The 24,746-nt window shown below is 47.9% G+C and overlaps 1 protein-coding gene across 2 annotated transcripts in view; it reads right to left on the bottom strand.

Moving 5' to 3' along the window:
- Nucleotides 1–24,746, bottom strand: part of NFKBIZ (NFKB inhibitor zeta) — a 329,859-nt gene that overhangs the window by 223,195 nt on the left and 81,918 nt on the right. For both annotated transcript variants that reach the window (XM_069637311.1, XM_069637312.1), the window contains exon 7: nt 6,955–7,101. In XM_069637311.1, the coding sequence (XP_069493412.1) occupies nt 6,955–7,101 (147 nt within the window). The remainder of the gene's footprint in view (nt 1–6,954; nt 7,102–24,746) is intronic.

Below are 24,746 nucleotides of genomic sequence, written 5' to 3'. Positions count from 1 at the left end.
GTGTACCTAGAGGGCTGGCGGTACGCCGAGGAGAAGCTTTCATCGATCTGCCCGATTTTTCTCTGGAGGAGCAAAAGGAAGGCAGTGTTGCTGGAGCGTGCCCAGGGCACGGGCCGTCTCGGTATCCACTTTGATGGCCTGCAGGGATTCATCAACAACCTTCCCAAAAAGGTTCTCTGTCAAACGGCATGTACAGTACCCTCGCCTGGACCTCCTGGCAGAAATGTGTGCCCTTCAGTCAGCCTTCACGACAGAGGCAGACACCGTTCCCCATATGCTGGAACCCTGTGTCAGCGATGTCCAGCGCCACCATGATTGCATGGTCCAAAGCCACCTCTCCCATCCTCTTGTTGGTGAGGAACTCCAGAATTGGGCCCAGCCTGTATCACAGTTCCCTGTTGTACCTGGCCAGGATCACCAGTACAATGGCCGCCTTGATGGTTGACGCCTCAGTGTAAATAACATTCCTTCCCATGACATCCAACTTCTTCCCCTCGCTGTCCAGAGGGATAGAGGACAAGGACGGGTTTGACGACTTCCTCGTGGTCGCCGAAACCACCAAGTCCGGCGATAGTTGTGACCGTAGGCACCTGGGTGCGGACTCTGGCAGCCAGTACTTTTTCTCTAGCCTATCCCGCTTGGCCAGGGCCGTGCAGGGGTTCTTCAAGAGGGCCAGGTCTTCCTCCCACACGTCATCCAGAAGGGGTACTGCTGTGATCTTATGTTCAGCCTTGCGCCTCGTTACAGGAAACTCTCATTCTTGGTCTCCTTGGGAATAAGCTGGAAAAGCTCAAAAGCTTTGGCGACCATAGAATGTAACGACCCCACATTATCCGGTGGGGGCGACCTTGGCTGCAGAGATCCGCCCGCCATGACCATCGTCATCGCCGTCAGTCGTCGCCATGGCCACTGGAGGGGGGGGGGAGGGTGGTGAACACCTGACATGGAGGCTGATACAGGGGCAGGGGCATCAGATGACGCTTCCTTTTCTTAGCCAGAGGCTGATCGGGTGCTGCAGGAACCGGGCCCTGCGGCATCCTTTTCTGGATTACAGACACCAAAGTGTGCTGGGTCGATGGGATGACCAGATCTAATCACGCCGGCTCCACCGAGGGATGTAACACTAGGCCCTGCGCCGGCGGTCGCCGGCATTGCTGCTGTCGTCCTCTACATGCTCATGGACCGTGTGTAGGTAATCCAGGTCCTTGTGATCTGTGGACGAAATGGGGGCCTTTATGGGGCGCTGAAATTCACAGACAAACTGATCCCCGCTGTCGGCAGAGGGAGAGAAGAGCACAGGCTCTGTTGACAAAAATAGAAACCTTTTCTGTGGAAAAAGTGATGTAGAAGTAGCTCAAAGTGCAAAACTCAAGGACTCCCAACGTGCAGCAAAAATCTGAAGATGGCTGCCAGAGGTGGGGCTTAGGGAGACTGTCATTGGCTGGGGGCAGTATGACCCAGAGGATCATGATTGGTTTAGAGGAGAAATACAGTTTTTAAGTGAAAGTGAAACTGTTTCTTTTAACAAGGATTCCCGGCCCGACAACAGGGAATATTCACGAGCATGTGAATCCATGCCAAACCCCGTGATCGAGAATTAAGGTTTTTTTCGGAAATCGTAACATATTTAGAGTCAATCCTCTTCAATTCGTTCAGCATGGCGAGGGCAAGAGTTTTAGCCCAATCATCACACTTGGTTTTGCATGAATCGGAAAAACCAAACAGACAAAGCTTTCCACCCTTTCCAGAGCTGCTCCACCCACTAGTCATGTATAAGAGAAAGCACAAGTTTTTAAAATACACTGCATAATCTTATTTTTTGGTGAATGACCAGGGAATTCTGTTTAGCATAGTCATTAAAAGAGTTAAGCAGGTATGGAAGTCCTCGTCGGCATAGTTGTGCCACGAAACCTTGAGGTAGGCCAGTTTAGGATAGGCAAAGCCTGTGTTTTGCAAATACTCACCAATGTCAGATGTATATAAATTAAAAAAGGCACAGGTGGAAGGAGGGTTACAAAGGTGCAGGGGATGATGCCGGGGTCAGATATTTGCACCTTTATAGAATGTAAACAGCATATGAGACTTTTTGAAAAGGACAGAATGGAATAATATCAAATGCAACATTGGATAGTCCGTTCGTGAGGGAAGGTAGCTGTGGGGAGAGAACTAACGGTTTTTGACAAATGTATTACCACACACACACACACACACACACACACACACACACACACAGGAAACAAGCAACTGCTGTCAAAGCTATTTTCGATTTTGGTAAAAATGAGGACCCAAGCATGGGGATATATGCATAGATGGGAAAAGACATTGGGGAGTGATATTCCAAGAGAACATTGGGAGCATTTGTGGGCAAACATCCCTTAGCTGACAAGGTCGATCCAGGTCAGGGAAGCTTGGTATAAAATAATGGTTCAGTGGCCGGCTGCACCAAATATAGCTGACAACTTCGGCTGAGTGTTGGCGGGGTTGTGGAATGAGAGGGGATTGGAGACATATCTGGTGGGAATGCTATGGGGGAATTTTGGGAGAAGGTCACTGCTCAGATAAAGACAGTGATACCCCTTGATGCAAGTCTGACACCAAGGGAATGGATGTGTGGTCTGTTCGATTTGGGCGTCCATCTACCCTCTAGGGCGCATAGCAAATCGTTCATGTTAGTGGTAATAGCGGCTTGGTTGGTTATAGCGAAGTGTTGGAAACAAAAACGACCGCCAACGACAAGGGATTGGTTGTTCAAACTCTGGGGCATTATGGCAATGGAAAGGAATGGAATGGACAACATACAATATGCATGGGGAAGCTGGTAAATTCCTACAAGAATGGGCAATGGTCTTGGACTTAGGGAACTTTGTACGTCAGCGGTGCCCACACAACCTGAGAATACTGGACATTATGGTGTATCCCATGAGAGGTCAGAAATGTGAAAAGAACCAAATGCACTGCATTTGCCGAGGAGGGGGCTGGGTGGGGAGGGGAGTTAATGTTATATTCTATTAATGTCAATACAAAAAAAATAAAGGCACGGGCGAGAATGCAGACTTGTCCAACCCCCCCCACACCCCTCACCACGATTTACTTTGATTCGACGATGCAGGTTTCTCCCATTCACTCCAGCCTAGCTGTTAGTCACCCAGCAGGGTGGCTGTCCTTGCCGGACAGCCAGCCGGCCAATCACCTAAGAGTGCGTTCCTGTCTCCTAGCCCAACAAGGCTGAAACATGTTTGGGGATGCTTGTGGTCTCGTGCAGAAGGGATGTGACCTAGCAGTTCGGGCTGGACTACCCCTTTGGGGGTGGGACCAAGCCCGATTGCATATGGTCTTTCCCCTTTTATAATGGATTGGAAGGCGAAGAACAATGGACTGGAGGGTTGCCCACAGCAATGCCAGAGGTTAAGATTTATTCTAAACCTTCCAGCCATCACCTCTTGTTTTCCTAGGAGACCAAGCATAGGGAGTCGAGCACCTGCCTCGCTTCCTGCCCCCGCCAGACACTGGCTTCACTCGTGAATACCCCCAAAGGCAAAATTAACAAAGACCAAACCTGGTTTGGCGTGCAGAGTAAATCTCAAGAAGGACCTTTGCACAAAGAAATGGCGAAAAGAAGACCGGTGCCATTTTGACTAAAATGGTACCCATGGATGCTTTACCGTGGCTGCGAACGCAGCCCGTGGTAAAAACACACAATGGTAGTAAAAGGTAAAACACTGCCACCAGCCATTCAGTGAGGAAAGGGTAACAAAATGTTACAGGAGAAGCTAGACAAAGCGGATACTAAGTAACCCCTCCAGCACCCTCTTGTAAGAATATCACCACCTTCTAGGAGTCCGACAGTGCGCCTTCAGACCCCAGTACGGAACTGAGACTGCACGCATAGATCTCAAGGCACAGATAGATGAGCTGAGAGACGAGGGTAAGACGGCACTACTGTTACTTCTTGATCTCTCAGCTGCATTTGACCTCGTCAACCATGCGATCTTTTGTAACCACTTACAATCGGCAGCTAACTTTTCCCAAGAGGCAACCGACTGGATCCAATCCTTTCTTAACAACCGTACTATGAGAGTCTTCTCCCCACTAGCAGCTGCTGACCCAATGCCCATCACCTGCGGCGTGCCTCAGGGCTCCTGTGTCTCTCCTACCCTGTACAACATTTTAACAAAGCCCCTTTTCGATGATCTAGATGGTCTGGGTATTACGTATACTAACTATGCTGATGATACCCAGATCCTCATCCCGTTGACGGGGGGATTATGACAAGGATTTGGCCTTTGTAAATAGAGTGTACCTCATCATCCAGGCATGGATGGCCTCACACGGTCTATGCCTGAATGATGACAAAACAGAACTCCTCATCTTAGGCACCACATCCAACCTTAATAAACTAGGCCATAATTACTCTTCCTTTGTAATTGAAAACATCATCATCATCACCACTGTAGCCAACGAGGTAAAAACCCTCGGCTTCTATTTAGACTCTACACTTTCCTTCAAAAAACAAGTTAACGGCATGGCATCTGCCACATACTATACATGCAAACTTATGAGAGCAGCCAAACCATTCCTTTCACCTTCTAAATTGCATCACCTTAGCCAGAGCTCTAATCCTGTCCAAGTTGGACTATTGTAATGCGCTTTTTGTAGGTAGCAAAATTTATCACAAACAAAATTAAAATGTTACAAAATAATGCTTTAAGAGCTGCCCTAAGCCTCCCGAAGAAAGCCCACATTTCTGAGACTAGACGATCTGTCAATTGGCTTTCAACGAAACATAAAATATTCCTTAAATCTGTCTCTCAATCATAAATGCCTCCACCAAGCTGCCCCTCAATACTTGATATCGAGATTCACTAGACCAGCATCCTGCCGCCCTTCCAGAAAGGTCAACTCTAACCTCCTTCTGGTGCCAAGATTCAAACGCACTATGTCTGGAGGTAACAGCTTCCCTGTTAAAGCAGCACAATTTTGGAACTTCCATACCCGCAATTTAGATCCAATGCTATCCTCTGGCTCAAGGAACAAGATACTTAACGCTTTTCCAGCCGCACTATACCTAATTACTGTAAATTGCGTACAACTCTGTACATCTACTGTTCCTCTATGCTTAGACAAATCATTTAACCTGTATATATTGTATATTTCTTGTAACTATAATATGCTGCTTTGACCTTCAATGTTCTTGATGTTGCCCAGCAATGTAACCTCAGCTGGATTCCATCTATTGCGATCCTGTAACTAAGCTATACAATCCTCTTGTTTCTTCTGCGCCCTGCTACCCTTGGGTTAGGCGCGCTACAAATAAACAAACCAACAGTGTGTGCTGGTAGAAAGTTACAAATGTAAGTAAAGTCAATTTCACTTCACTGCTCTTGGAAACAGTAGTTTATCCATGAGAAGGTATTTAAACCTTGGGGAAATCTGAAAGACTGCCACTGCACTGAAGGTGCTGTGTGACAATGTAAAAGATGATGCCTATGGAGTTTGTCAGACTCCACAACCAAAAGAAAGTGTTCAGAATCATATTAAAATACACGAGAGAGTGGGAAAAAGGTCTCACGCTGTCCAGGTTAAAAACATCATGTCCTCAAAATCCAGCAAAGTTGCTGGGGGTCTCCAAGGTAGAGGGAATTAGCCCATTTGAGAATTCTCCCGAACACAGCCTGCGGGTAGAAATTGCACAAACGTCGAAATAACACGTCCACTGCCACCAGCCAGAAGTGTATGCCTGTTACTGTAACAAAAATGTTAGAGGAGCAGTGAAAAAGTGGAGCCCAGGTAACGCCTAGGCACTCCACATACGGTGATTCGTGCTGATCTCACAAAAGGAAACGCTAAGGATAAAAAGTATCCCCCTAACCTTGAGAACAGTAGTTCTTCAGGAAAATAAAAGAATTATAAGAAGGAGAGCACAAAGGGCTCCCAGCAACACTGCACAAACGGTGAGGTGTGCTGAAGTGAAACACAGAGGCCTTAACAAGCATCGAGGAAAGTAAGACTCCATAAATCAAAGTAAAAACACACAACAGGGTTCCCATGGTCAAAGCAGAAAGCATGAATGAGGGGGGAAAAGGTTCCCCTCATTCATGAGAGCAAGAAAAAATTCCAGAGGTCCAGCAAAAAGTGCTGGGGGTCTCACAGGTAGAGGGGATTTGGCATAAAAATGAAAAAAAAAAAATCTCCCCGACACTGGTTAGCTCAGAAACGTGTGTGTGTGTATGTGTGTCAGTCTGTTACAGAGTACAACCACAAACTAATTAGGAATTCGAGACCTGCTGCCTTGCGTTTCTTCCCCTCCCTCAACTATTGTACAAAGCATCGAGCCTTGAGAATAAATTGTCCTTCTCTATGGAACCGGTTAAATAGTTTCAACATTTAGATCACCTACACAGCTGAAAGGACCGTCAAACATAAAAATTGCATTTCTTGATTAAGACCTAGGGTCAGTAGTAATGTTCAGCTTCCTTTTATCGCATTTTTATCAAGCAGTATAACAACTCCTTGCCTCTGCCAACTCCCCCCCCCCCCCCGCCCCCTTCTCCCATTAATGCAGGAAAGCCCTCAATCAGTTTCAAGCTAGTCAACATGTGTCTCATTAGAGAATGAGCACACTGCAGCATATCACCTTTCCAGGTAGATCCCCGGGGGCGAATGAGTCCATGTACACATCAAAATGCATTCCTCCCGGGTTCCTATGTTTCCCCGGAACGATTTTAGTAATAACGGAGACAATTCCAATTCCCTCGAGTGTCAATAGTCCTGCAACATTGCGGTCATGTGGTCAATCTCAAATATTTCCGAAGTTTTAAGTGCCCATTCACGTTCGTTCACTTTACCACCATGCATCTTTCTGAAGTTGACATATTAAGTACCGAATAGTACAATACTCAGTGCTTTCAATGAAGAGGAATCCTCTGAGAAGTGCCATTTGAAAAATAGGATTACCTGAAGGACTAGTGAATATCCCTTTTCTGCACAAACATGCAATGGTGTTCTCCCCCAACAGTCTGTTGTGTTCAACTGGGCACCAAGCACCAACAGGTCCTGTACAATGAGATGCTGATTGGCTGCCACTGCTACTTGTAGTGCACTCTGCAAAGCAAGCAAAAATAAAAATGACTATGGAACGTATACTGGAAATGCAGGTCAGTAAAACTAAAAACAGGATGTAGCCTTCATAAAAAGGTAACCTTAATAAGTTATGAACTACAAACATAAGGGCAGAACTAAACTGTATATATTAAATAGACTCTGAATTCATTTTATGAACCACGGTGGGGTGCAGTAGGACAAATGATTAAATGGCTGAGCCTAGTAGCATTGCCAGTGCTTACCACATCAGTCTAAAAAAAAAAAATACCATCGACCTTTTAGCCCCCCTCATAACCAAAATACCCCACCCAAACAAATGCACCAATTTCGGTTTCAGCCAAGAACTGATCACCATCCGACGACATAAAAGAGCATTGGAATATGCTCACAAGAAATCGCCCAGCACAGAGATGGTCAAATCTCTTCAGAAAGTGATTAAAAATTACAAAAGAATCTGTCATAGAACGTAAAGCTAATGACCTGAACTCCTGCATCAACAATGCAGCCTCCAATTCGAAAGAACTCTTCACCATACTACGAGAAACTAATACCATGCCAGCCAGCAAAGAATGGTGTGAAACCATTCAGAATGCGCTCGCTGCCAAAATATCTAAGTTACAAGACAAAATTCTAGCTAAACAAAAACTCCTAGCTACCAATAGCGCCACAAAGTTACCCCAGGACTTTAAGCCAGTCAAATCTGAACTTCAATTCAACTTTGCTCAGGTCAACCAAGCACATGTCAAAGAGGTCATAGTCGGGCTCAAATTGCAGAGGAGAATGCTTTCCAGCCAAACTGATCAAAACGGTGTGCTTTGTGCTTCCTCACCCTCCCCCATCATCACCAACTTTGTCAATGCCTCCTTCAGAACTAATACTGTCACCACCAGCATCAAGGAAGCGTGGGTCACACCTCTTTAAAAAAACGGTGCTAGATCCCGCAGTGCCCACTAACTACCGTCCCATTACCAGTCCCGTTCCACTTGAAAATAGACAAAATTGCGTACTCCCAAATCCAAGCATACCTCGAATCAAATAACCTAGTAGGACCTAGACAATCAGGCTTCCGGCCTACCCACAGTACAGAAACGGCCCTACTGGATCTAAAAATCCAAATGGACTCCATCAGAGATTCGGGCAACCTCTGTATTCTACTCTTATTAGATTTATCGTCTACCTTTGATTTGGTGGACCACGATAAGCTATGCACTACACTGGCAGAAAACTTCCATCTCTCCCAAGATGCTACTTCATGGGTCAAATCCTTTTTAGCAGACCGAACATCCAGAGTCACATTAGGCAAGGTATCAGCAGATCCTATTCCAGTCCCCTTTGTGTACCACAAGGTTCTTGCCTCTCACCCACCTTGTATAATGCCTACTTAGCTCCTCTTCGCTGCCCTGGATGCTATGGGTGTCATTTACACAACCTTTGCAGATGACACCTATCTCAGGGAACCACGAGCAAGACAGAATCTTAGTAAACAAAATTTACGACATAATACAGAATTGGATGACAAGTCAATAGTCTTTGCCTCCATGATGAAAAAACAGAGATCCTCATTATTGGCGCTCCTTCTAAAATTAACAACTCCACGCTGACTACTCTACTATCACTATTGATGGCACTCCCATCCCCTTCCTCAACCAGATTAAAACTCTGGGGGGTGTACCTCAACTCTAACCTAACCACGACAAAGCACATCAACTCACTCTCTTCGGCTACTGCATGCACAGCCAAGTTAATTGCCTTAGTCAGCAATTTCTGACCCCACAAAATTGCATCACCTTCGCCCGTGTACTAATACGGTCTAAATTAGACTATTGTTTGTAATCTGCTACTCCTAGGCGTGTTCAGTGCTAACCTTGACAAATTACAACTCCTACAAAATAAAGCTAAGAGCAGCCCTTGGCATCAAAAATCTTGACCATTTCTCACAGATTAGAAAGGAAGCCCACTGGCTACCCGTGAAGTCAAGAATCCTTTTCAAAACACTGTGCATCACACAGTGGCCCCCCATCTACCTCACTAACACAGTGATCACCAAGACTTCGACAAGAACACTAAGATCTAGCTACAGTTCCCAACTTCAGGTCCCACTCTACAAACTGTCGAGAGTGGGAGGAAGAATCTTTCAGGACCTAGCACCTAAAACATGGAACTACCTCCCGGTGACCCTTAGAGGCGAACCTGCGCACCCAAGTTTTAAAAGAAAATCACTTAAGACCTAGCTCTTTAACAGAGATTAGGGCAGATCTGCTCGCCATTCCCAAAACCTCTGCATAGATAACCTGTCCTAAATATAATTCCTGTGTGATTGCAAAACGATCCGTCTTCCCAGATTTGCACTATTGTATTGCCCATAATCTGTGTAACCCTGCATCGACAGTAACCTGATTTGTAAACTCAAATGTATGCTGTTTAACATTAATTGTGTGCCATTAACTGTGTAATCTTGCCTCCACTGTAACCAGAAATGTGAAGCCTCCTGTAACCTACACCGTGATACCCCAGGGTTTGGGGCGTATAACAAATGCAATAAATAAATAAAACACAAATAAAGGGGAGAGAGACAATTGTAAGGAAGGAAGGGGCAAATTAATCCCCCCCATACATTCTACACAAGATGTACCGCTTGCTCTTGAACTAGTGGGGGACACCTCCATCGCCCTTCTGCTGCCATGAGGAATAAAGCCTCCGTTGGAGCAGAGGTGGGACTACTGCAAGACACACTGACTCCATTTTGTGTGCCCTCGACTCATCTTTGGACTAGGCCGCGATTCGGCAATACGAAGTCTCCTTTCCCCTCCCCTCTGCAGCGCTGCGCACAGCGAGCAGCAACCGACCCCCACCTTTTCTGCGCGCCGCAAGTCCCTTTCTCACGGGTGCACTGAAGATTACTGCAACAATTAACATTATGTATCATATCATTCTTCCTCTGAGATCACTGTCCTGTGAGTGAACCAGCCTGAACCATGCCTTGTAGCTCATCCGGCTCCACAAACCTGTTCCCCGCACCCCTCACCCTCACCCTCACTGTTGGAAAATGACTGCTTGTATAACCCTGTGCCCTCCTAAGGTATTCTCTTGATGTAACAGAAGTGTGCCCCCACTGTGCTGACCACCACAGAGTGCCCCCAATAAACCCAGACCCATGTCCCAGTATATCCTGTCCTAAAACTAACAGGTCACTCCACTCCCGTCTCATCCAGATGTGCCTGACCAGCACCCGTGCCCAGGTTATCGCAGAAAGTAAGACCCCCAACAACCTTCACCCTATGAGTGATCCAATGTGAAATGATTTAGTTATGCATGTAGAACTTGTAAGCCTCTAGGATTTACTCAAAGGTATATTGATGGTGATTATTGTACGTCTAGAATAATTACTCATGCCAGTTTAGCTAGTTTCAACCGCATCTCCTACGTGACCCAAATCTCACCCCACCCGGACAAGGCCAGCTGAACCACGTGAGGCCCACCCTCCAGCCAAAGGAGCAGCCAATCCTGAAGAAGCAGTACCTACAGGATCCTATGCATCGTCGCCTTGTAACCAATAATCTTGTTCTTTGTAACACATATAGCTGACATCACTGATGACGCTTTTTTGACTTTTAACCCATTGTACATGTAATGTTTGCCAGAGTGCTCACTGGGCAGCAGAGTTTTCTGGATGCCGAATACCATATAAAACTTTGGCAACCTTGCAACCTGTTCTCTTAGTCTCATTCCCTACTGGGATGTGTCTTTTATTCAGAGTTTGTATTGGCAGTGTGGGGAGTGCGCACTTTAGAATGTAGCAGCACAACACGGTTAACAAGCAAAGAAGGCTTTTAAAAAGGGAAGGAATCTTTGAAGTAATTAAACACTGAGGCGAATGACACCGGGAAACACCCATTAATCTAATGTGGCCCATTGAAGACTTTCTGGATGCCATTACATCAGTGCTGTCCAAGGAAAGGTCACAAGTGATGAGAAATATAGGCCTATATCATTAGTAAATATCGACTTAAGGTTTTTGGCTCGATTACTTATTTATATAGCGCACCAAACCCAGAGGTATCTGGGCACATTACAAAGTTGCAAAAAGGTTACAAACAGATCAATAAAAATCAGTCAAAGTATCTACAAAATAATTACAAGTAGTAGCCTGTGAGATAGATATAGAGATATATAGATATGGGATACATTACTCAGCGTAATCGTATTTCTGATGCTTGTATCTGCTTAGATTCACATGCTGTGCATAGGCCGACATCTAGTGGAAGCTGCGGAGTGTTACAGTTTGTTTTTCGAAACTCGAAAATGGGCGTCGACACAGGGCGTGCCAGTAATACTATCCCTAGTGTGACGTCCACTGTACCCATGATCCCTCACGAGTCTAGGACCCTCAGATTGTATTTTTTCTGACATGAGGTAGCATGAGGAGTAGCGCGAGTACAGATGATCCAAGCAGATAGAAGATAGATAAGATAAGACTACAAGCATCCATGCGCCTTCTCTCAGAGGGGAGGAAGGGTGGGTCGCATGTGAATCTAAGCAGATACAAGCATCAGAAATACGATTACGGTGAGTAATGTATCCCTTCTGAGGCTTGTGGAATCTGCTTAGATCACACGCTGTGCATAGATTAGCGAGCAGTGTTAGAAGGAGGTGGGATTTGAGAAGGGTCATGAGCAAATAAATGTCTTAGAACCGCTTGTCCCACTTGAGTATCGGTCTTGGAATGGGTGTCAATGCAGTAGTGCTGAGTGAAAGTGTGAATAGAGCTCCAAGTAGCTGCTTTGCAAATGGTGTCAAGGGGAACATTCACAATGAAAGCCAGAGTGGCCCCAATGCCTCTTGTCGAGTGGGCTCTGGGCGTAAAAAGGCAAAGTTTTGTCAGAAAGAGACTAACACAACTGGATACAGTTGACAATCCACTTGGAGATGGCACCCTTAGAGACGCATTCTCCCTCTTTGCCTGTGGCTACGGAGACAAACAGTTGATCTGTTTTCCTAAGCGGTCTGGTCTTGTTTACGTAGTAAAGGACCGCCCTACGCACATCTAGGGTGTGTAGTTTAACCTCAGCCGAGCTTTGTGGGTTTTGGAAGAAAGCCGGAAGCTCGATGGACTGGTTTACATGGAATTTAGAAATAAACTTAGGTGAGAACCTAGGGTGTGTCCGTAAAACCAGCTTATCCTTATGAATAGTAAAGAAAGGATCCTGCACTGACAGAGCCTGAATTTCACTGACCCTTCTTATGGATGTAATGGCTACTAAGAAGGCAGTCTTATAGTTCAGGTGTTTGAGACTTGTCTTATGCATGGGCTCGAAAGGGGGGCCCATGAGTTTAGATAGCACCACGTTCAGGTCCCATCCTGGTGGTGGGTTAGATATAGGAGGATGAAGTCTCTTTACTCCCTCCATGAAGGCTTTAACCACGGGTACCTTCCACCACGACACTTTGCTATGTGTGGTGGTGTACGCTGACAGTGCTGCCAGGTGTACCTTTAGTGAGTTGAAAACCAACCCTGCGTCCAGCAGGTGGAGCATTTAAGTCACGATTGTGGAAGGAGTGCAATCAACTGGGTTGATTTGTTTATTTTGGCACCAGATAACGTATCTCTTCCATTTGTCGAAGTAGCAATGCCTCGTGTTCGGTTTCCTAGACTCTTTTAGGATGTCCATACACCTCTGTGGTAAATTGAGATGTCCAAACTCTATGACCTCAGGAGCCATGCTGCTAGGTTCATGCAGTTGGGTAGAGGATGCACCTTCTGACCTTGGTGCTGGGACAAGATTGTACCAGCCCGGGAGTTTGATGGGATCGCACACCGAAAGTCTGCGTAGGTGTGGAAACCACGGTTGCCTCGCCCACATGGGAGCAACTAGGACGAGCGTCATCGACTCCGTTCATCTTGTTCACCACCTTCCTGATGAGGAGTTGGTGGAAAAGCGTACGCAAACATCCCTGACCAGTTCATCCACAGGGCGTTCCCTAGGGAGTCTGGTTGGGGAACCCTGGATTCGCAGCCTTCGCGCTGCCTGCAGACGCCGACTCCTGGAGTGCGGCCTGGGGGTAGAGGTCGGCGTCGTCCTCCGACGACCGAACCTCAGTCACTAAGGGGAGCGAGGCACTCTAAGCAACAGTGGAGGGTTGCCTGGTGTCATGAGGCGATCTCGAACGCGAACGCCCAGAGGACACTGACTCGGTGGACCGTTCTCTACGTGCCTCTTTCCGAGAACTCGGCGTGCGCATCGAGTCTCGGTTGGACCTTTGTTTGCTGGAAGTGGTGTGGGTAGCGCTCGTGTTGCCGGGGGTCTTCCCCATAGCTGCCCTGCCGGACAACCTTCCGAGGTCGGGGACTTGCGCTTGGCTGTCCATCGACGCCACATTGCCCTCGCCGTCCGAAAGTACGGCGTCGCTGCCATCGCTGAAGGGACCCTCCGCGGCCATGGCCTCTTGTCGCCTGGCATGGTGGGCCCAACGCTTTGTCGAACGGTCCTTAAGGGTCTTCGGTTTAAACCGACTGCACGCTCTGCAATTCAGCCTCGGGGTGGTCCCTCGGCAAGCAGAGGTTACACGTGGCGTGTCTGTCAACCCAAGGATACTTGCGGTTGCACTTGGGGCAAAATTGAAAAGGGGTACCCTCCATAGGCACCTTGTGGCAGCGGGCTGGGAGTGTAGGAATATAAGTAATGTACCTATATTAATCAGAGTGTAGGATATGTACCACCCCCCACTCTCCCTACTTGAAGGGCCGAGTCCAGAGGACTTCCGAGGCCAGGGCCGAGGCCAGAGGCCTTCCGAGGCCCAAATCCGTCGCTGTAGTCAGACGGTTGAATTTTCTCCGATCCGGCGTCGAGTGTCGATGTTCCGAGACTCGACATATAGGTGGAATAAACGGGGAAAAATATAACAATATTAGCAAAATCTGACTAAGTCAGGGAACTCTGCTCAGTGCTTCCGACCAGCATGGCGGAAAAAAACAATCTGAGGGTCCTAGACACGTGAGGGATCATGGGTACAGTGGACGTCACACTAGGGATAGTATTACTGGCACGCCCTGTGTCGACGCCCATTTGAGTTTCGAAACACAAATTGTAATACTCCGCAGCTTCCACTAGATCTCGGCCTATCCACAGCATGTGATCTAAGCAGATTCCACAAGCCTCAGAAATATATATATAGTAATTGAACTGAAAAGAGAAGAATTATACATCAAGTTAATGTTAAAGGCTATTTGTAACGCGCACTATCACCACCGCAGCTCTGGCGGATCTGAAAATGAAAGGGTATGGGGGTTGAGTTAGTGAGAACAAGCGGAATAAGGGCAAGAGAGCAGTGATGTGCTGTTGACAGCTTCAGTTCGGTTAACACTGTTTGCTGAGCTTGGAGGTGCTTCCGGTCGGTAGCCGTCATGTGCTGTTGTGCGAAGCTATGTGTGGTTTGTTTTGTTGTTGCGGTGTAGTGAAGTTTGTGCAGTTTGTTTTGCTTTAGGATTGCGGTTGTGTTTGGTTAGAGTTTAAGAGGTGTATGCAGAGGGGTGACATTATCAGTGGGTTGGTTATTGGCCTCGCTATCCAAAAGGGATGTGTTACATTTCCACGTTCTTTCTAGATGCGGCGTGTGAATATCTCTGCATTTCTATCTGGATCCTGCACTGGTTAATATTCACAATCCTCTCTATATATGACGCACGCCAATATTTACATTTATATGCAAATGTGGCACTGGCCTACCTTCGAACTCCTGTGCGAAGCAAGCTAGCATTAAATGCTATTTAAGTGTGGTACTTGCTATCATTCACAATGCTATCTAAATGTGGTACTTGCTAACATTCACAATGCCATCTAGATGCGACGCAGGCAAATGTTCACAATTTTATCTAGTTGTTAAGCAGTTTGGTGTTAATATCCTGGTCTGCTATGGTCTGAGGGCATGTAGAGTGGTAGGGCTTCTGGAGTAGAGGGACTGTACTCCCCACCCAGGCCACACCTACCTTGATGGTTCCTGCTGGTTGATGACTGGCCGCCGCTGCTGACCTCTGCAGACACAATCTGGAGCCGCCTGTGGGAGTCACCCTTTGCCTTGGGGCCCTTAGATGCAGGGGCTGCATGGGCAGAAGCTGCCCTGGGAAGGTCAGTTATGACCAGGTGGATGCATCAATCAGGGGAGGTGAGGCGGCTGGGAGGCGGGAGGGGGAGTGCATGACTTGGAAAAAGGCCAGACACAAACAAAGGACCACACCCCCCGGGGCTGCACACTCTAGATGCAGGCCAGCACAGAAAAAAACAGGGTCAGAAGCTACAAAAACACTAGACAAACCCACCAAATGAGCACCCATTGCTCACCAAAAACGATTGAAAAAAAATCACCACTCCAATACAGTACATGAAACAGGCCAAAAAAGGATTACAATCAATGTGGATTTCATGTTCTTCCTAAAACTGTAGTAGGAAGGTTCTGCTCTAAGGTGAACTGGTCGTGAATTCCAAAGTTTAGCTGCCATCACTGGAAAGCTACATCCGCCTGCTTTCTGCAGTTTATATCTAGGTACATTCAGGCAGTGTGAGTGTATAGTTCTCATGGGGCGTTCTGAGTTTTTTTAGTGAATTTGTGAGGATATTTAGGGGCAGAATTAGCTAAACATTTATGAGCGAGGGTTAGGGATTTGAATTTAATTCTACCTTTGGCTGCAAGCCAGTTAGTACAGCGTCTAACAGATGAGATGTGCTGAGTTCTGGGAATGTTTAACAGTGTTCTTGGCGCATTATTCTGAAGGGTTTGAAGTTTAGTTATGTTGTAATTACTGGAGCCTAGATATAAGGCATTGCAATAGTCTAATTTTGCTAGAATTAGAACGCTAGCCAGTGTGGTTCAGCTGCCTTTAGAGAGGAAGGGCTTACAAGCGTTAATTTACAAGTGTAAGCCGTGGCTGATGAAGTGGCATTGACCTGTCCGTTTAGGTTTAGAGCGAAGTCGAGGTAGAATCCCAAAATGTTCACCTCACTTGAAATATTGAAACTGATTACTTAGGTTATTTTTACTGAAGTTTCGACAAGGAGGAGCTCTGCCTTCTCGTCATTCAGGCAGAGGCCGTGGGTGGCCATCCATGCCTGGATAATCGGATATATTTTATTAAGGAGGGGAGAGTGTTTCGTAGTGTCCAGTGATGGATATGACGATCAGAGTTTCATCCGCATAGTTAGTATAGGTGACACGCAGATTATCAAGATCATCAGAGGGACTTAGTAAATATGTTATATAAAGTTGGCGAGACACAGGACCCTTGAAGAACTCCACAGGTGGTGGGTATGGGTTCGGCTGAAGCGTTAGGTGAAAAGACTTATAGTACGGTTATTCAGAAAAGACTGAATCCAGGCCGTAGCTTCATTGGAGAAGTGTGCAGTGGAGGTTAGAAGGTTACATAGGACCTTGTGATCTACTAGGTCGAATGTGGCTAAGATCTAAAAAGAAGGAGGAGAGCCAGTTTCCTACTGTCCTTTAAGTTGTCCATTTGATCTTTTAAATCAATTAAGGCCGATTCTATTCAGTGTTTTGGTCTGAAATCAGATTGTTGCAGGCCAAGGAGATTATTCGTTTCTAGATAAGACTATCTGGAGGTAGGTAGCTCTATCTAGTATTTTGGAGAAAGAAGGGGACAGTGGTTATGGGTCTAATTAATTAGTCCGTATGTTGGGATCTAGATTTATTTTTTATTTATTATTTATTTTTTTAGAAGCAGCACTACCCACACGTCTTTTAGGTTGGCAGGAACGGAGCATGAGTCAAATGACGAGTATGAGGGAAGTGATGAAACTTGTCACTAGGTCGGATATGTTTTTTTACAAAACTGGTTCATAAAAAACAGGCATTGCTTGTCAAGGAGAAGCAGTGGTTTACATCTGGAAGACATTGCATTTGATGGCTGCTGCAGAGAGGGACATGGCAAATGTAGTTCAGCTATCCCTCGGCACAGAAAAGGTGTTTTACCAAGTCTGTTGAGCATTAAAGGTGAAGTAGGGTACACCTCAAAACACAATTGGATGACGGAGACCTTACGCTAAACCGAAAGCTTGGTTGGAATTAAAAAGGACTGCAATTGGAGGTTTTCCCTTGAGAAAGGGGTGAGGCAGGGTTGCCCTGACACCTTCTGTTGGAGATCATTGAACCAAGGAGGGTAGGCTATTCAAAGAAATACTGGTGTTGAGGTTTTAAAGATGGGCAAGGAAAGTTGAACTGTGGCCTTTCCGCTGACAAATATTGGTGCTGCTTGTTGACCTTTACATTATATTCCAATTCTTCTAGAATGGATTGAGTCATAGGAGCCTACCTTTGCTTCAAGAAAAGCTATGTCACTGATGATGCCGAACAAGGATGAAACATGTCCGAGGATGCGGATTGTGGTCTTGTGCAGAAAGGATGTGACCCATCAATTCAGGCTGGACTGCCCTTTTTGGGGTGGGATTAAACCTGATTTGCATATGGTCTTTCCCCCTTTTGTAATGGCTTGGCAAGCTGAAAAACGATGGTCTGAAGGGTTGCCCAGAGCTGTGCCCGTGCTTCCGATTTATTCAAGACATTCCATTTTGGTTCTGCTTTGTCAGTTGATAGGCCTATTTGCCATAGTGAACCTGATACTATATCAAATTGCAGATGGAAAGGAACCAATATCAAAGTGTTTGAATCATGAGCCATGCTCAGGAAGCTTGTGTACCATCATCTGTTAAGGGTGCTACAACCACTAACCCTAATGGGGAGGCGAATTAACCCAACAAGAAAGAGAAGGCAAATCCAGTCAGAGTGATGAGGTTTAATTTTCAGGTAGAGGCACTAGTCTGACATAAAACTGTCAATTCAAATAAATACTATGTGTTAACACATAGTATTAAAGTTATCAACAATATTATAAAAACAGTAATGTATATGCAAGGACACTCTTAAACCCAAAGTCAATATTTGGGGCCACACTACCAGAGGTAAGCACCACACATAAAAAGGACGGTGGCTGGGGAGAACGAGGGAACCATAAAACCCAATATAGGAGTTAAGTGCCCAATTTTTTTACCATATCCTCAAGACAGAACTGAACCCTAGTATACGTGGAATGTCCTAGACCTTGTGGTTAGCAACTAACTCATAGTAGGGCATAGGAGAAAAAGGGAAACGTGTTACGAGGTAGAGAAAGAAAATTGCCTAAAATTATCCAAGGCCTGAAACACTACTCCACAGCATTTAGAACGGCCTGAGGCATACTAATACAATGTATACCAATACGAGAATAAAACAAAGCCTTACAGGACACAAAAGGTCAAACCAAAGCTAAAAGCCTTCAATAATGATTACAAAGTTCTACAATGGCAGTTACAGTGTTAAACCTACAATCCCATTGAAGAAATGCAAAGCATGCCTTTTTTTTTTTAAATAACAGCTTAGTACTGAATATGTAAGACTTGGTCCAGAGCTCAGTCAACCAAAAAGGGATCCAGGACACAAAAAATGTACAGGGGCAGGTAAGTACACCAGAGTCAATGTCCAGAGCAGGTTCACAGTTTTGGGAGCAGTGTTAAAGGGGATGTCTCTTTAGTTGAGACAGGCCTGTTAAACCCAGAGGTGTGGATTCACAGGCGATCAACCACATGGACGGCCAGAGGAAAGCCCAAAGTAGTGTTAGGCCTCGATGGAAGCAGCATCAGCAGAAGAGTAGTGCCACCAAGAGAGGTCTATGGGAATTGCAGTGAAAGCGAGCCTTCAAGGACTTTTAATCGGACCAGAGGGACACCTAATCACCCACCCAAACGGTAGGTACTTGGGCTTGGCAGAAACTGCTCGAGCAGCACAAACCAGCCCACAGCTCTTTTCAAAAGGTGCTATTTTCAGTAGCTGGTTCTAAGGGCCGTGCATGCTAAGCCAGCGACCCAGTAAGGAACATGTTACTTACCTGTAACTGGTTCTCCAGCATGGGTCTGGCATGGATTCACATGCTCATGAATATTCCCCGTCAGGCTGGGAATCCTCGGTAAAGAAAAATCAGTATCAGTTTCGTTTCTGATCTGTCTTTTGTAGCAGTAACCAATCACTGATCTCTGCGTCATACTGACCACAGCCAATGACTGCCATCTCCATAAGCCCCGCCTCTGGCAGCCATCTTCAGATTTGGTAGCACGTGAAGTGGCAGTATGACCAAGTGAAGAGCCGCAGAGGGGTAGGCGGGAGGGTTCGCATGTGAATCCATGCCAGACTCATGCTGGAGAACAGTTACAGGTAAGTAACTTGTTCCTTCTCCAGCATGGGGTCTGGCATGGATTCACATGCTCATGAATAAAGAATACATAGCAGTACACACATGCACAACCACGGGAGGTGGCAACAGGCTCAACATTAAGCATCTCTTACCTTCTCACCAGGCTCACCTTAGGCGAACAGGTTGCGTAGCACTGCCTGGCCGACCCTAGCCTCCTCCCTGGAATCCCGGTCGATGCAGTAGAATTTCGTGAAGGTGTGCGTCGACCTCCACGTAGCAGCCCTGCAGATGTCCAGCAGGGGCACACCAGATAGGAACGCCATGGTAGCTGCGATCGCTCTGGTGGAATGGGCTCTCGGACGGCCGGGCAGCGGTCGGTTTGCCAACCGATGACAGTACATGATACAGCCGGAGAGCCATCTGGAAATGGAAGCCTTCGAGAGAGCCTTCCCCTGATTGACAGGTCCAAAGCTCACAAAAAGTTGTGACTTCTTCCGAAAACTCTTCGTGCGGTCCGCGTAGAACTTCAGCGCTCTAGCCACATCCAGCGAGTGCAAAGTCCTTTCAGCTGGCGACGAAGGCGACGGGAAGAAAACAGGCAACACCAAGGGTTCGTTGAGGTGGAAGTCCGACGGCACCTTGGGCATGAAGGAGGGGTGCGTCCTGAGCACTACCCTCGTGTCGTGAAAAGTCAAGTACGGAGGTTTGCAGGAAAGGGCCTGGATCTCTCCCACTCGTCGTGCGGAGGTGATGGCCACAAGAAACGCTGTTTTCCACGACAGGAACTTCAATGGAGCTGAGTGCAGAGGCTCGAACGGAGGTCCCATGAGCTTGGTCAGCACCACGTTGAGCTCCCACGCCGGGAACGATCTGAACAGTCCCTTCATGAATTCTTTCACCAGACGATGAGACCACAAAGACGTCCGTCCCGTGGTTCTGGTGTATCGGGAGATCGCAGCAAGATGAATCTTGATGGAAGCGTGCGCCAGTCCAGCCTTGGCCAGCGTCAGTAAGTACGGCAGTACTCGAGGAGCCGTAATCCGTAGAGGGTTAATCTTCTGTGCATGGCACCAGACAGAGAACCTCTTCCATTTGTGTCCGTAGCATTTAAGAGTTGAGGACGCCCTGGCCTTTGCAAGAACCTCTCTGCAGTCGGCCGGTATGTCGTAGCCTCCAAACTCTAACGCTGCAGGAGCCAGGCCTGCAAGTTCAGCGACTTCGGGTCGTGATGGAGGATGGCGCCTCCTTCCCTGGAGAGAAGATCCGCGTCCACTGGCAGCTTGATTGACGGGGACGCTGACAAGTCCAGAAGGTCCGAGAACCATATCTGCCTCGGCCACGCAGGTGCGACGAGGATCATCCTGCACCGTGACCTCTTGAGCTGGTTGATGAGCCGGATCAGCAACGGCAATGGAGGGAACGCGTAAAGAAACAGGCCCTCCCAGGGGAACGAGAAAGCATCGCCCATGCTCCTCGGCTGGGGAAACCTGCTGGTGAACCTCTGGCACGGAGTTCGTCGCCGTCGCGAACAGATCGATCTGGGGAGTGCCCCACCGTCGGAAGAGGCGGTCCACTAGATCCTGTCGTAGCTCCCACTCGTGGCACGAGCGCAGCTCTCTGCTGAGCGAGTCGGCGATGGTGTTTTTTATTCCTGCCAGATTAAACGGCACCAGAAACATCCCTTGGGCGATGGCCCAATGCCACAGATACTGCGCCTCCTTGGACAGGGCTAGGGATCTGGTACCGCCCTGCTTCCTGATGTAGAACATGGTGGTGGTGTCATCGGTGAAGATCCTCACCACCTTGCCCTTGAGGGATGGAAGAAAGGACCTGAGGGCCCAAAACACTGCCCGGAGCTCCAGGACATTGATATGGAGGGACTTCTCCGTCGGGAGCCAAAGGCCTCTCGCGTGCAGATTTTCGGTGTGCGCTCCCCACCCTTCCAGGGAGGCATCCGTGGTCACTGTCTTCTGATGGTCCGGGGTCTGGAAGTCCATGCCCGCCGTCAGATGCGGGTGCCCCACCACCGGATCGCTCGTCGGAAGCTCTCGTCAAGTGTGATCCTGTCCTCGAAGCTGCCCGTCGTCTGAATCCAGCGAGCGTCCAGGAACTCCTGTAACGGGCACATCCGAAGCCTGCACAGGCGGATGAGATAAATGCAAGACGACATCATTCCGAAGAGGGATTTGATGGACCTCACCCTGGCCGCGTCCGCAACCAGCATCCGCTGCACCTTGCCCAAGATGGCCCTCGTCCTTTCCTCCGACGGAGAGGCCAGAAGCACCACTGTGTCGAGTTTCGCTCCCAGAAACAGCGCGTCTTGCGCGGGCACCAGGTGGGACTTGGCGTAGTTTATGGAGAAACCCAGGTCCGTGAGTAGTTGGACGGTCCTCGCCGTGTGCTCCGCGGCGAGTTCCCTTGTCTTTGCTCGGATGAGCCAGTCGTCCAGGTAGGGGTAGACGTGGATCCCCTCCAGGCGCAGCCGCGCCGCCACCGGTGCGAGGCACTTGGTGAACACCCTGGGTGCCGACCTCAATCCGAAGGGAAGGGCTCTAACTGGTAGTGACGCCCTTGGACCACGAATCTGAGAAACTTTCGGTGTCCCTTTAGGATGGGGATATGGAAGTAAGCATCCTCCAAATCCAACGACGACCGGAAATCGCCCTCCTCCAGTTGACCCAGGACGTGCTGGAGGGTGACCATCCGGAACTTCTGTGCCTTGATGAATTTGTTCCGTCGTCGTAGGTCCAGGATGGGACGCCATCCTCCCGTCTTCTTCTTCACGAGGAAGTATCTTGAGTAAACTCCGGAGCCCCGAAGCCTCTTTGGGACAAGCTCGATGGCGCCTTTCTTGCGCATCGCCTTTACCTCCAAGAGAAGTTGAGGGACGTGATGTTCCTTCCTGGCCACGGGGGGGACGCGCGGGCACTTCTTTAGAAACTCGAGCGCGTGACCCTGGGCCAGGGCGTCCAGCACCCATCGGTCGGTGGAGATTGGACTCCCACACGCTGACGAAGCTCGCCAGCCAGCCTCCCACCGGGGTGCTGTGGTGGGGGCCCGACCCCACGGCCGGTTCAGTCCTGCTTCGACGAGGCTTTGCCACCTTGTCCTCCCTGGCGACGACGGCGGGGTCCGCCCGACTTGCCTCGTCCCCTGTAGGCTTCCTGTGACGACGAACGGGCCGCTTGACGATAGGTGGAAAATCCGCCGCCGGAACCTTTGGAGGCACCCTGCTTGCCTCCGCCGCTCCGAAAGGGCAGCCGTCGTTGCTGGAAAACACCAAGAGCCCGGGCCGTCTCCGTCTTGATGGCTTGTAGGGAATCGTCCACTGTTTTATACTTGTAGTAGTGCACTATTAATGCATCCATGTATCATTTCCACTGCATGTATTCATTCATGTATGTTTTATGTGAATAAAGAGGCCATAAAGAGCCATTTTTGCAGTTTAGCTGAGAGTTTGTGTGTGAATAATTGCCCTGCAGCATCCAAGGTGTTCATTCAGTGTACTGGGGAAACGCAGCCGAGTGTTCTGTGAAATATATCCGTGCAACATGCGAAAGCAAAGCATTTTGCTGCTGTGAGCAGGGTACCTTGTGATTTAGAGTCCCAGGTACCGAAGGACTTGTGAACGCTGGTGGGCAATATTTATGTTGAAAGTGAGTTTTTTGCTGTGGGAGTCCGGCTGCTTTAATAAGCGTTTTGTTTGTGCGCTTTGCGCAACTGCATTTAGGTTGCAGTGAATACGTGACTTTAAATATATCATTGTAAGTTATTGTTTAAGAAAAAGGAGAATAGGTCATCCACTGGCGGGGACTGCATTAGAACTAAGATTACAGGGTGGGCAAAGAGTCCAAATCAAAAAATTAGGCCAAGCATGGGCGTATGGTGCAGGGATCCGTGGGACGATTCTAGGTGATGCAGGACCCAGAGGGCGTGTTAACAGCAAGTTTCAGTGGCGAAGGGAAAATAATTTGTTGTGCTAGGAAGGCAGGGGTGAATTCTCTCGCATGCGTACAGAAAATGCACCAGAGGAATGTTGAGCTGAATGAAGAGAGTTGGCTGCTGAAAAACACATTTTGCTAATCCAGCAGTTACAAATGAAACTGGCATGATAAAGCAGATAAATATCAAGCAGTGGCTGAGCGGACAGCTTTCAGGGTTGCCCGACAGAAGTACAAAAACGGCAAGGTAATAAACATGAGGAAGGTGGCAGCTGCAATTGCCACGGCAGGGGTGGACTGGGACCCAGATCGATGGGACAGTGATATTGGAGTGTAACTCAGAGGTGAACGCAGAATTTGAATCTCGAAACATGACAAAAGGACTACAACTGTTAAACAGGTAGCGAGGCGTAGGGCTGGCCCCCATACCTCTAAACCGGGGGCGGAGGGGGGTGGATTTGACTAGGCTAGAAGATTAGACACAAGAGGTTGGTGAGATTATTACTCAGTTGAGGCAGAAAACAGAGTAGCCTTTGCTCAACTGGATGGTGCAAATATTTGATGGGGATGCCGCAGGCCTGTTTGGTAGACCCCACAGATTTGCTGCGCTTTCTACCGCTGTCCAATGACACCATTATACAAGAAGTATTGCAGGCAGGGCCTCCTCCAGACAAATAGCCAGGCTATGCAGGGGTCGCACCTAGTGGCCCAAGGGTGTAACCGTAAATATCCTATTGGCCCAGTGAGGAAGAGGCCATTCAGAAAAATCAGAGAGCATGTTCACGTAGACAAACCGGCACATATGGGGGGTGGTGCCACTGTCTGTCAACCAGAAATAGGATTACAATAACTGACCCACACGCATATCATGACTGTTCGTAGGTATGACTGGAAAACAAACTGAGGAGGTGGTTGATGCAATTCAGCAACAGTCTATGGGTGAATGGGACAAAGGTGAGGATAGACTGGGAGAGGGAGAGAAGGGGGTGCAGTGAGAGAAGAACGGAGGGCAGAAGACAGGATATTAGAGGCGGCCAATGTCAAGAAAGTACATGGTTTTGGCATTGTTGATAAATGGTATACCAGGGGAGGAGATTGATAGTATTGAAACAAGGGAGATGTAAGAGTTATACAAAAAGAGAGGGCTTGCTGGGAAGCAGAACTATAAAACAAGTTAGGAGGCAGGTGGTGACCAAGCTGAAAAGGACACTTCGCCTTCGGCTCCTCCTAAAGAGGAGCCGGAAGAAGGATCTATGGGAGTCCCTTCCCAGTTCGAGCCGCCAACGTATGCCGATTTGAGAAAAGTGCTGATTTCAACATTAGGGTCTGAATCTGGATATGCTCATTCTTAATTTGACTAGGATAATGGCCAAGCCCCGGCAGCTTCAGCTCGTATAAAATTTGAGACAACCTCATCTTATTTTGGAAGCATGAAAACACACAAGAGGTCCGAGCTTTGATAGATACTGGGGTAG

Source organism: Ambystoma mexicanum, chromosome 7p (genome assembly GCF_040938575.1).
Source record: "Ambystoma mexicanum isolate Mex_15411 chromosome 7p, UKY_AmexF1_1, whole genome shotgun sequence".
NCBI lineage: Eukaryota > Metazoa > Chordata > Amphibia > Caudata > Ambystomatidae > Ambystoma > Ambystoma mexicanum.
The sequence above is the reverse complement of the archived record's forward strand: the minus strand, read 5'-3'. Positions and strand labels throughout refer to the sequence as shown.